This window comes from Bos mutus, chromosome 13 (genome assembly GCF_027580195.1).
Source record: "Bos mutus isolate GX-2022 chromosome 13, NWIPB_WYAK_1.1, whole genome shotgun sequence".
Lineage (NCBI taxonomy): Eukaryota > Metazoa > Chordata > Mammalia > Artiodactyla > Bovidae > Bos > Bos mutus.
This window is the reverse complement of record NC_091629.1, coordinates 12,189,060-12,202,052: the sequence shown is the minus strand read 5'-3', so window position 1 is coordinate 12,202,052 and position 12,993 is coordinate 12,189,060. Positions and strand designations below refer to the sequence as shown.

Below are 12,993 nucleotides of genomic sequence, written 5' to 3'. Positions count from 1 at the left end.
CGAGCAATGGTGCAATTAATGTTAAATACACCACATAATAGAAACCAGCCCTCTGGCTCTTTGTGAAGGATAATACCAGGCTTGCTTTTCCCCTGCTGAGTCTCCTGAATTAGAATCTCTTTTTATTCGCATTTGATGCATTTTCCTCTTTGTATTGGTAGCAGAGGATTCTAATTTTAAAATAATTTTAAAAGCTAACGTTTTATTAAACTTTTGATGTTCTTGTTTCCAGTTCAAAAATTCTCAAGTATCAGAGACCTTTAGTATGTACTAAACTTGGGGAAAAAATTCTACCATTATCTCTAAAGTCTATCATGGTGTTTGTAGTTTTCCCAAATATAACTGAAACTGTCTGAAGGCGGAAGCTGAGTGTAGCTTGTTTACCAGGGTTGCAGGTACAGGGGTGAGCACCAGCCTGGCTCTGGACAGTTAAGAAACATTTGAGGAAGAAAGGGAGGAAGGGCTGAGGGGACATTGCTGGGAGAAATGAGCCTCTGAACCAGACTGCGGAGGCCAGAGCCAGATGGTGGTGGGCTAGCGGAGAGAAAGGAGGGAACTCAAAGTGGGAACTGGGGAAAAGACCTCCACTGGATTCTCCAGCCCAAGAGCAGCCCTGAGGGTTTTTCTTTTTTAAGATTGACTTATTTTGTTTGGTCCGTGGTGGGTCTTCGTCGCTGCACCCAGGCGTTTCTCCAGTTGCGGTGAGTGGGGGCTGCTCTCTAGTTGCGGTGCGAGGGCTCCTCATTGTGGTGGCTTCTCTTGTTTCGGAGCTGGGGCTTGGTAGTTGCAGTGCATGAGAGCTTAGTTGCTCTGTGGCATGAGGGATCTTAGTTCCCCAGTCAGGCACCAAACCCATGTCCCTTTCATTGCCAGGCAGATTCTTAACCACTGGACCACCAGGGAAGCCCCAGCCCTGTGGATTTTGCACAGGGGAGTAATGTGATGACATCTTGATTTTCTAAAAGCAAATCGAGGCGGTTATGTGTAGAATGCATCAAAGGGAGGTAGAGAAATTAGGAAGCTACGAAATACCCCAACGAGTGAAGAGGCCTGAACCAGGGCACTTGGCACAGACAGGGTTGAGCTGAGAGCAGCTTCCCAGGATGGGGAGAAGGGAAAGCCCAGGATCAAAGGACAGGAGCCGACGTGTCGGACCCTGAGAAAGCAGGAGCGTGGGGGTGCCACTCACCAGGGGAGGGAAGTGTGGGCATGGGGGAGGGGAGAGAGGAAGTTGAGTTTTTTGCCTGTGAATGTGGAGGTGACCTGGAGGTGCCTGGGTGAGGCTAGTCAGCATGTAGTTGGGCGCCCCGGGATTGGGGTCAAGTGCAGAGGCCCAGATCCGGGGCTGATAGACACAGTGGTTCTCGTACTGTCTCCGCTCCAAGTTTGCTGACTCGAGTCAGGTAAGCTCTTTGATTCCTGTGTAACTGTCTGTCATCTCTTGGGTTTGCCCTGCCCGCTCTTTCACAGTTTCTCCTCGCATGCATTGGCCTCTCAGCTTAGTTACCATGAACTTCACAACGAACATCGGACAGAAATTCTGCCTGGGCTGAAAATCAAAGGGCGCCCATCAGCCCTCAGTTTAGACAGGTCTCTGAATAGACTTTTGGGAAAACTCCCTCCCAGCCCGCCAGCATTCTCAGGTGTTTTTCATGTGATTTTTCTGTTGCTTCTTAAGTGTTGAACCAATTCCTGCCCCATCGCAAATTGCCCTACCTGGCAACTCAGGCTGGCTGTGAGCCCTCGTTTTCCGTTCCTGAATTCATGTTGGGTGAAGTCTTTCGATTTTCAGCTGGGCGCTGACAGTCACTTCAGCCCAGGGAGCTCCTGTCCAGGTCGGACACTGCCTCGGACACAGGCCTCTTGTATTTCAGTCTCAGGCAAGTACCAACCCGAGCTTTTTAAAGGCAACCTTACGGCATGCAGACGTTCCTGTAACTCTTTGTCTTTCTCTGCCGGTCATTACCATTCGTTTCTGTGTCCTTCTTTTCTGCTTAGTTGTTTCATTATTAATAAGTGTTCAATTGCACTGCGTTTCACCCGCCTCTGCAATGAAAGCCATTCCACGCCTGGGATCACTGCTCAGACTTTCTTTGAAATTCCCCAGGAGGGTAACCCAAGGATTTAAACCCAGTGGGCTTTTAATCCTTGATGATGATGTTCTTGTTTGAGTGTTGGCCTTGCCCTCCCTGATGGGGTCAGAGGACCATCTGCTCACTCAGACCATCAAATGCAAAGCCAGAAGGCAGTCCGATCTGGGCTCTGGCTCCTGGCCCCTGGCCCGTGTGATTTGAGGCATGTAATTATAATTCTGAGTTGTCAATGAGGCAGCGACCGCCTTCCAGGTGGCAGGTCCATGAAACAGGTAGCCCGGCTCGGGAGAAAGAACGTTTTCCTGGGAGCTGGGAAGCTGGTTTGCATCTTGGCTCTTCAGATGGATTAAGTCTTGCTGTGACTTAATCCATCCACTCGGCCCTGGAGCTCTCAATTTTCTCATCTGTGAAATGAGGGGGAAGAACGCCATGCTCTCTGAGGCCAGTAGGTGACTGTCACTCGGGTTCTCGTGCACGGTATTGCCGTGTCCCCTCTGTAAGGTGCTGCCTTTACACGTTTGAGCGTGGCAAAATTGATTTTGTAAGTGGCTTTCCCATTGACTAAACAGAAAAACTTTTACACATGCTTTTTAGCAGAAATTACAAGCTCATGTCAAAATGGGGAAGAAAAAAAAAAACCAAATGTCTATAAGACTGTTCAAGAGAATTAAATGTTCAAAATGCTTGGGTATTTAAAAATTGGATAGGGGACCATAATGGTTGGTAAATCACGACATTTTTATGAGATGTCTAGAAAGATTGGTGGTAAAGATGAGCTAATTAAATTGACATTTCCTCCATCCCCCCTGGGGGCCCCAGCGATCCTGGGCCTCCTACTGTGGAAATAAACATCTTCAATGCAGACTTTTAGAGGCTTGGGGAGGAAGGCAAGCACCATTAATCCCTTTCTTTAGGGAAAGGAGAATGAATTTCCAATTATAAATGTAAGCAGTCCGTTCAAGAGTGAGTTTTCATCTCTCATCTTCATTTCCTGATGAGTCTACCATGGCACTAGAGCTTCAAATGCAGCTCTTGAGGTTTGAGATGGAGTTTTGCAGTGCTACCAGCCAGGGTTCTCGGACTCCTTAATCTATGGAAATTGGAGGCCAAATGCAGGCAAGATGTTATTGGGACTCCTGTTGCCGCATGAGAAAGTGAAACAAGCAACAGGTGCCTTTGCTTGCTCCCTGAGAGCACAGTGAGCTGGGCCTTGAAATGGGGGGAGGGCACAGGCAGGACCAGGTCCAGGGTTCGGGCTGGAGGGTTGACTGGTGGTTTGCCCACACCTTGGTGGTGCTTTGTGCAGGGCACATGGGTAGTACTCTGGTTTTGCTCCAGACACCTCAGAAGTGGCAGTTGGGTTTTTGGCCCTTTTGTATCTTGTTCGTAAATTGTCAGAACTCCTCACAGTTATTTTTTAGTCCCTTATAGTTTCTTTGTATCTGTTGCTGGAGGAGATGTTTGTTCAGATGCAGGCACTGCAGCAAAGGGTCCCAGATCCCAGCCCATCTCCTTAAGATATGTGATGTATTTGGCTATGGAAAACGGGAGTGGTGGAAAGTGAGTTTACTTATCTAGTGGCAGGATCATCCTGAAACACAGACTAAGTTATCCTGTTCTTACATGCCCTGCATGTAATAGCTTTACTCTGGAACTTTAATTTTTGTCAGTTGATTTTATCCCTAGCTCCCCAGCAAGCCTGGCAGCATCCTAAGAAACAGCATGGACTTGCTGTCACATGTTCACTGCACTGGACTGAATAGAGAACACCGGTGATGCCGCCTTGCTCACCCAAACACAGCCCTGGGTCTACCACCAGGCCCTCAGGGTGATAGGTGTGCTCAGGGGACTTGCAGGGAGAATGTTTGGACCAGTCACAAATGCTTGCACCCTGGATGATTGTGTTATATGAAATGTCCAGAACAGGCAGGTCTCTAAGAAAGTAAATGAGTGGTTTACTAGTTGGCTGGGCAGGGGGCAGAGTTGGCAGGGCAGAGGGCAGGAATGGGACTGACTGCTAATGGCTACAGGGTTTCTTTTTGAGGTTGATGAAAATGCCCTAAAATTCATTGTGGTCATGGTTTAACTGTATAATTGTACTAAAAACCATTGATTTGTAGGCTTTAAGTAGGTGAATTTTCTGGTACATGAATTATATCTCAGTAAAGCCATTAAGGATGTTTGGAGTTTAAGATTAGTTTATATTTGGTATGAGACCTTTTTCTCCTCCACCATTGATTTTGGTTGCCTTTTTCTTGACATATGGGGCTTGTGTTAAAGTATTTTCGTTTAGAACAAGTGAATTTAAGGCATTACATAGTTTATAATATACAGCTGTCAAATGTATAGAAGAAAAGGGTAGCCAGTGAATAAAAGCAGTTTGTGTGCATTTATCATTGAAAGTGAAAGTCTTAGTTGCTCAGTCATATCCAGCTCTCTGCGACCTCATGGTCTGTCCATGGAATTCTCAGGCAAGAATACTGGAGTGGGTAGCGATTCCCTTCTCCAGGGGATCTTCTGTACCCAGGGATCAAACCCAGGTCTCCTGCATTGCAGGTGGATTCTTTACCATCTGAGCTACCAGGGAAATCTTATCATTTGATTCCCCCCAAACTGAAAGCAAATCATTGTCCATTTCCTGGTTTCTGCAGACTGAAAGCAGAAGCACATTAATGAATCCTCGTAGTAGAGCAAGAAGGAAACCTAGAGACACTCAAGTCTGACTGTCTGTCTTAGCAGATAATCGAATAACAGAGTAAGGAGCAGGAGGGGCATTGATCGGAGGGGGGCCTAATGGCCCTTAACTTCTCACTGCTTCTCTTTCTGCCACACATGCTGAGACCTGAAAACCTGAAGAGGAAAGAAAGGTAATCAAGAAAGGCTGGGAGCCACTACTTGTGCAGACCTTTGCAGATTTCTATTACATATGTATTTTCAACATTGAATTAAGCCTTTTAAGGCTCTGCCTTGAACTGGATTTTGTGGTGGCCCAGCATGTTCCGTAAATGACTTCCCAGATCAACACCCCAAGATTGCTCTTCTAGACCTCCTCCTCTCCCCTTAAGCTCTCATCCAGCCTGCTCCTTGTCACCCTTCTTGCCCTGGCCACCACCTCAAGATCACCCAAGGACAGTCTGTCTGGCTCCCTGACATTCCCTGTCCTGTACCTTCCACTTGGTTGGCGTCTTCAGCCAGCCTGCTTTGCCCCCCTCCTCCTCAGGCAGGGGTCTCCCCAGCTCCCATGCTTGCTCCATCCTGTAGAGGATCAGCCCACTCCTCCACTGTCCTTCCTGTCCTTTGGTTGGAGAGGATGCAAGAAGCAGAGCAGGAGCCATGTATAACCTTTCAGGGTAGGAATTTTCAACTTGAAACTTCTTTGTGTAAAATGTTTTAAATTCTCTTTTTCAAATTGCAACTGGTTCTAACAGAGGGCTGTAGAAAGTAAGCCATGAAATGGACAGTATGAGAGTGGCAAGAATGTGGTTCTTGATTGTCACTGGGTATACAACCAAAGGCTTGGCCAGGGTGGAATCAAGAGTTAACTGGAGGGACTTTCCCGGCAGGCCAGTGGTTAAGGCTCCATTGCTGGGGGCATGGGTTCAATCCCTGGGTGGGGAACTAAGATCCCATAAACTGCAGCCAAAAGAAAAAGGAAAAGCCAACTGGAAGAGCCCATTCTATCAGTCTTTCATTTTTGACTTACCAAATTACAGAATAATTTGTTGTTATTGAGCTGTATCTCTAAATGTCTTCCAGGTTGAAATTTGCTGTTTATAATAATAGCTACCATTAAGGAGTACTACTCTTCCAGGCACTGTTATCAAAATTTTTGTCTTACCTCATTTAACCCCCAGGAAAACTTAATGGTGATGATTCTGTCATTATTACCTTTCTACAATGGAAATTGATGCAAGGGGGTTAAATGGTGCTTTCAGCTAGAACTTCACTCTCCCACATAAATCTTGTCCTGACTTGCAAATTTTTTCCTTTTATTTTTTTCCTATTTGCTTGTTTTAGTATTGTAGAGAGTGACCCAGAGCATCCCCAGCGTGAAAGACTATTCCTATTCCATTCAGCCTTGGCATTCTTGGCATTGTGGTTGTAAGCAGGGAAAGGAGGAGAATGGGACAGTTTTCTAAAGATTAAGCCACTGATCAAGAGAGAAAGCAGACCTCCAGCAATTCTCAGAACATGTGAATTAATTAAAACAGACATGATGAACTGTGCCACATGGTTGGAAATGTGAAGAGTTCATAGGACTGACGTTGTCACCACCGTCTACAGGACCGTAGGACACATTACTGAGCGCCAGCCCTGTCTCTCTGCTGCACAGATTGACTCTCAGCCCGGGGCTCAGCGCACATACTTCTCCTGGCCTTAAGCCTTGCTTCCAAACACATCTGTCTCAGCCCTTGCTGAGAGAGAAGACAGCCCCCTTTCCTATCTGTCTCGGATAAAGCCAAGTAATGATTGTCCTAGAAGTCAGGAGAGGTTTGTACGCATGTTAATAAAAGCATAAATTGAGGATTCTGGGCTGCATTAGCATTGAGGCTGTTACTGATGGTATTTTTACACATTTTACTTGGCAAATTTGAAGAACAAAGACAGGTTTGGCCTTGTGCCAGCTGGCTCAGGCGTTATATTATAGTGAGAAGGTGTTTGTCACCGCAGAGAAATCTATGGTAACAGTCCATCCTAACACCCTCCAGACGCATGTTCAAACAGGAGGCAGAGGCCTCTGCAAGGCCTCCACGGACACTGACCCACTCAGGTCTCAAGCAAGTGGTTTCTGCTCTCTGGGCCTCTGTTTTCTGCTCTGTAAACTGGGTGGTTTGGAACAGTCTCCAAGGTTGCCCCCAGCTGTCATGCTCTGCAACTATGAGGTTTATTTAAGCATAAGGAGACCCTTTGGGTCTGGAGGTTACTCCCTGGCTGTTTCTCTCAGGTCTTTCTCCTCTTGGCTTCCCAGACTTGTCCAAGTGTATGGACAAGTATGATGCTGTGGTTCGCTCTTCCTTTGTGACAAAATAGAGGACACTGAGGAATTTCAGTTTCTAGATAGCAGGCTGTTTGGTCTGTGTACCATGCCTGTCCTCTCGTTCTTGTGAGAAGTCCCGAGAACAGCCGCCGCCTCTGACGCCTTATTTCCGTGCTGCTCTGAGAACTGTTATCGTCTCCCTTCAGTCCTGGCCCGGGTGTCCTGAGCCATTATCATGCCCCTGCTGAGAGGGCAGTTGGACTCTCCTCTCACTGGACTTTTGTTGGGAGACATCAAGTCACCTTGAGGCCTGTGCTCCCCTGCACGGCCTAGAGCCGTGTGCCCTGTCTTCCTGGAAGTACATTTTAGAGTTGTTGGAGGTCCAAGGAGAGACCACCACCCCGGCTTACCCTCCATCACTTTACAGGCCCGGGAACCGATGCTCAAAGAGGCTTACTGCCTTTGGGTATCGAGGGTTGATGATGGAGAGAATGTTCTAGGGCCCAGACCAGCACCTGCCTTAGTACTGCCCTCCCCAACAGACATATTTCTCCCTTATGTTAGAGCTTACAGAAAGTCAACGATCATGGTATTAATTAATGGCAAAATTTAGCCTTGTTTTTGTAAATTGCCCCAAAAGGTTGCCTCAGAGGTTTTAGGCAGGAGCCTTGGGTGTGACACTTGGCTCCATTGTATCCCAATTTCATTATGTTCATGTGGGAAAAGGCACCTGGCTCTTTCTATCCCATAGTAATGCTGTGGAAATAAATATGAATATGGATTTTTCCAAGCCTTAAGAGTCATTCTAAGGGCCACACATTTTGTGTAAAATTGCATTTACTCTTCTGATTGCTTGTCTAAAGCTTTCAATAAATCCGACTTACACATTTTTATATTCATAGCGATTATAAAAAGTACATCCCAATTGTTGATAAAGTGTGCTTGTCCCTCATTTCACTGTTAGAAAACTAAGAGCCTTAAAAAAATCTTCCAGACATTGGAAGCAGATATTGTGGGTTGGGACTACTTATGTGATTATTAAAATATTAAGACAATCAAGATTAGAATTTGTGAAGTTTTATATCCCAGGCCATTATGAGAGGATCAATATCCTTATACAAAGTCTATAATAAATAATCATCAGTGTCTTTGAGACTGAAAGGAAAGGCAAAGAATTTGGAAGGAGGTAGCATCTGTGCTAAGGAGTTAATACATTTTTTAAAAATATTTTTTCTTTGTATTGGAATATAGTTGCTTTATAGTGTTGTGTTAGTTTCTGCTGTGCAAGGAAGAGAATCAATCAGCTATATGTGTACATGTATCCCTTTCTTCTTGGACCTCCCTCCAACTCTACCCACCCATCTCACCCCTCTAGGTCATCACGGAACACCAGGCTGAGTTCCTGTGGTTGCAGGCTCTCACTAGCTGTCTGTTTTACACTCTGCAGCATATATATGTCAGTGGTACTCTCCCAATTCATCCCACCCTACCCTTCCCCCACTGTGTCCACATGTCTGTGTCTCTATTCCAGCCTTGGAAATAGATTGATCTGTACCATTTTTCTAGATTCTACATATATGCATAAATCAGAAAGAGAAAAACAAATATCAGTAACGCATATATGAGGAGTTAGTACATTTTTGATTCTGCCTTTTCTAGCCCTTTACTTTGTAAATCCATACACTGAACATTGTATTATTAGACATTTCATTAGTGAATTAATACACTGAATGCAATGAATCATTATTCACTGTAACGTTTTGCATTTTAACCAAACCAGAGTTGGATGGACTATAGTGGGACGGGCATTCAGGCAGGCATGTTTGTAACACACTTACTACACTAGACCCACCATGCTCTGCTCCAGACAAATCCCATCGAGCCGTGGTTCAGGAGACTCTTGGTTCTCACGTGTGGTCTGCAGACCCGCTGTATCAGCATCATCTGTGCTTCAGACGCTGCACCCCACACCTGCTGGGTCAGAATCTGCACTGTCACGAGATGCCCAGGTGACTCCATTGCCCATTAAAGTTTAAGAAGCACTGACTCGGCAGCTTTCAATCCTGTTCTCTCCCACTAGTCAGTGATAGAACGTTAACACTTTCATATTCCATACACCTAAGAAAACAGTCCGTGAAACTGATGCTGCTGTTAATTCTGTCTTTTGCTGAATATGAGTATCCTTTGCTAGCCTCTCTTCTCCCTCAAAAGTTATTCTACATGTATTGTCAGTTTTATAGTTTATAATCTGGTCTGCCTGTCTTTCATTAAGTTCATTATTCGTGCTTTGATTTTTATGCCTGAAAGTAATTTGTAATCTTACAATTCCTAGTGTTCTTGTTTTATTTGGAATAACCTTTTACAAATGAATGTTCAGGAAGAAAAAGACCACTAGCCAAGAGCAGTGATTGCTTTTTTTGGCCAATGTTTAAAACCTCCAAATAGGACATTCACCTTGATTTCCTTCCCTTTTAATTCTTAGTAGGAAGTGATAAAAAGGGGGGTTTTTATTTTCCAGGGGAAAAAAAAAAGAAAATATAAGAATCAAACTTGTTAATATAACCGTTTTCGTCCCCCAAATCCTTTTCCTACTTCTCAGTCCATCTGATGAATTTCAGCTGTCTTCATCGTTTAATATAGCCAGATCCTTCTATTTAAAGGCATTGGGAGTTACTTTTCACAAGTTTTCTAATATGCTAAGGAAAGCAATTTTGATTAATTGGCCAGGGAGGCTCTGCCCTTGCCAGGTGTGCCTGGTGGCATTCAGATCAGGCTGTGTGGTCTCGGGATGTAAAAACAGAGACCTTGGGGCCAGGGCAGATGCTGGGAGTGAGAACGCACTCACCTCCGTCAGCCCAAGACCGGGCAGCCCCTCCACGAGCTGCTGCAGCTCCGCAATGTCGTTAGACCTCTGAAGACTCAGTCCTGGATTTCATCTAGAAAAGGAAAGGTTAAGGAAGCTTATATTCTAGAAAGATGGAGAAGTCATGATGCAGTGATCCCACTTGCCTCTCTGAAGACATCTGCGTCCCCCTAACCAGACAGACTTTGGATCACTGGGGCTTTGGAATGCCCACTTGGGAAGAGGAAGGCGGAGTGACTGTCTTTCCCTGTGAGTCCCTCACAATCCATCCAGTGGAGCTGGGCAGGGAGTGGAAGTCAGTTCTCAAGGGCACAGTGAGCAGAGGTGAACACCAGACTTCCTCAGATGCTGGGGGTTTGCTGATCCCAGTAAGCAGTGTAATATGCTTGGGGAAAAGGAGGAGAGTTCCCCGAGGCTCTGAGAAAAGAGATTCAAATGGGAGTCACCTGAGAGAGCAGCAGGGACTTAGCTAGTGGGAGGGTGGAGAGCCTGAATCTGGAATGAAATTCTAGACACTGGAGTGAGATGAAGCCAGGAGAGCCCCCACTCACAGCCCCACCTCATCCCCTCCAGAGATGAACTGTCCTCAACAATGACTGAAGTGGGGTTGGGGGATGGACCAGGTCAGAATCTTCTAGAGCTGTGTTATAGCATACCTGCCCAGGCCAGCCCAGGGCAGCCACAGACCCCAGGGTTCACTAATTGAGTCATTTCCTACTTGAGTAGTTGACTAGTTGAGAACTTGGGTTTGGCGCCAGCCACACTGCAGATGGAATTCCCAATTTTCCGCTTGCTAAAGCTGTGTGACCTTGGCTCAGTTATTTTACATCTCTGATCCCTATCTCCTCATCTGTAAAACAACAGTGATATAAATAGTAATTGTTCCATAGGAATGTTATCAGAATTGGGAGAAGTGCTCTGTGCCTAACTCTTGGCAGAATACCTGTTTGTATAAGGAAACTCACAGTGAATGTAAAATGTCCTTCCATGGCTGGAACCTAACTTTATTCAGAAGGAAACCTGAGCTCTTGTTCAACTCAAAAGAACAAGGTAAACAGAGCAACTTTGATTATAATTCTAGATGTTAGAGTCACTATTTTAATTTCATTTGAAGGACTTGCCATTTGAGTTACAATGAATAGAAAATGTCCTCCTCCTTATCAACTTCTTCCAAACACAGATTTTGTGTTTTTTTTTTTAAACTTTTTATTTTTTAGTGGGGTATAGCCGATTAACAATGTTATGACAGTTCTGGGTGAACAGGGAAGGCGCTCAGCCATACATATACATGTCCCCAAGTTCCCCTCCATCGAGGCTGTCAGATAATCCTGAGCAGAGTTCCCTGTGTGATACAAGTCGGGCCTTGTTAGTTACCGATTTTCAATATAGCAGTGCAAACACATATGTTTTTGAAAACTTGTAACGACAACAAATGACCTGGAAACTGGTCTTTAACTGTTTCTCTTCCTTCCTCCCCCATCGCCCACGGGAAGAATTCCCTGACCCGCAGTGCACCTCTTCCCAACGACTCCCAGGCCCGCAGTGGAGCGAGATTCCACACGTCCTATGACAAGAGGTATATCATCAAGACCATCACAAGTGAAGATGTGGCCGAAATGCACAACATCCTGAAGAAATACCACCAGGTAATGTTTCTTTATTTTTACTTGAAACTCTGAGGTGATCAATATTCATAATGAATTATCATAAAGGCCCAAGATTTAAAGATATAGGTAGGTCATGATGAGAACACATTTGACACAAAAATTCCCTCTAGCCGTGTTTGTAAAAATTATTATATCCAGATTACAGACAGTTAACATTTAGGAATGGTAGATTGTTAGTTATATATGTAACTCTTCTAATCTAAACACCCTTCTGTTCAGTAGTTTCAATGATTACCATTCTGATTTTAAAATCACTGAGCTTCAGATCAGGTCAGTCACTCAGTTGTGTCCAACTTTTTGCAACCCCATGAATTACAACACAACAGGCCTCCCTGTCCATCACAAACTCCCGCAGTTCACTAAGACTCACGTCCATTGAGTCAGTGATACCATTAAGCCATCTCATCCTCTGTCGTCCCCTTCTCCTCTTGCCCCCATTCCCTCCCAGCATCAGAGTCTTTTCCAATGAGTCAACTCTTCACATGAGGTGGCCAAAGTACTGGAGTTTCATCTTTAGCATCAGTCCTTCCAAAGAAATCCCAGGGCTGATCTCCTTCAGAATGGACTGGTTGGATCTCCTTGCAGTCCAAGGGACTCTCAAGAGTCTTCTCCAACACCACAGTTCAAAAGCATCAATTCTTCAGCACTCAGCCTTCTTCACAGTCCAACTCTCACATCCATACATGACCACAGGAAAAACCATAGCCTTGACTAGACGGACCTTTGTTGGCAAAGTAATGTCTCTGCTTTTGAATATGCTATCTAGGTTGGTCATAACTTTCCTTCCAAGGAGTAAACGTCTTTTAATTTCATGGCTGCAGTCACCATCTGCAGTGATTTTGGAGCCCAAAAAAATAAAGTCTGACACTGTTTCCACTGTTTCCCCATCTATTTCCCATGAAGTGATGGGACCAGATGCCATGATCTTCGTTTTCTGAATGTTGAGCTTTAAGCCAACTTTTTCACTCTCCACTTTCACTTTCATCAAGAGGCTTTTTAGTTCCTCTTCACTTTCTGCCATAAGGGTGGTGTCATCTGCATATCTGAGGTTATTGATATTTCTCCCAGCAATCTTGATGCCAGCTTGTGTTTCTTCCAGTCCAGCGTTTCTCATGATGTACTCTGCATATAAGTTAAATAAACAGGCTGACAATATACAGTCTTGACGTACTCCTTTCCTTATTTGGAACCAGTCTGTTGTTCCATGTCCAGTTCTAACTGTTGCTTCCTGACCTTCATACAGATTTCTCAAGAGGCAGATCAGGTGTTCTGGTATTCCCATCTCTTGAAGAATTTTCCACAGTTTATTGTGATCCACACAGTCAAAGGCTTTGGCATAGTCAATAAAGCAGAAATAGATGTTTTTCTGGAACTCTCTTGCTTTTTCCATGA

The 12,993-nt window shown here is 45.0% G+C and overlaps 1 protein-coding gene across 1 annotated transcript in view; it reads left to right on the top strand.

Moving 5' to 3' along the window:
- Nucleotides 1–12,993, top strand: part of PIP4K2A (phosphatidylinositol-5-phosphate 4-kinase type 2 alpha) — a 186,261-nt gene that overhangs the window by 116,877 nt on the left and 56,391 nt on the right. The window contains exon 4 of the mRNA XM_005901642.3: nucleotides 11,428–11,580. Coding sequence (XP_005901704.2) covers nucleotides 11,428–11,580 — 153 coding nt within the window. The remainder of the gene's footprint in view (nucleotides 1–11,427; nucleotides 11,581–12,993) is intronic.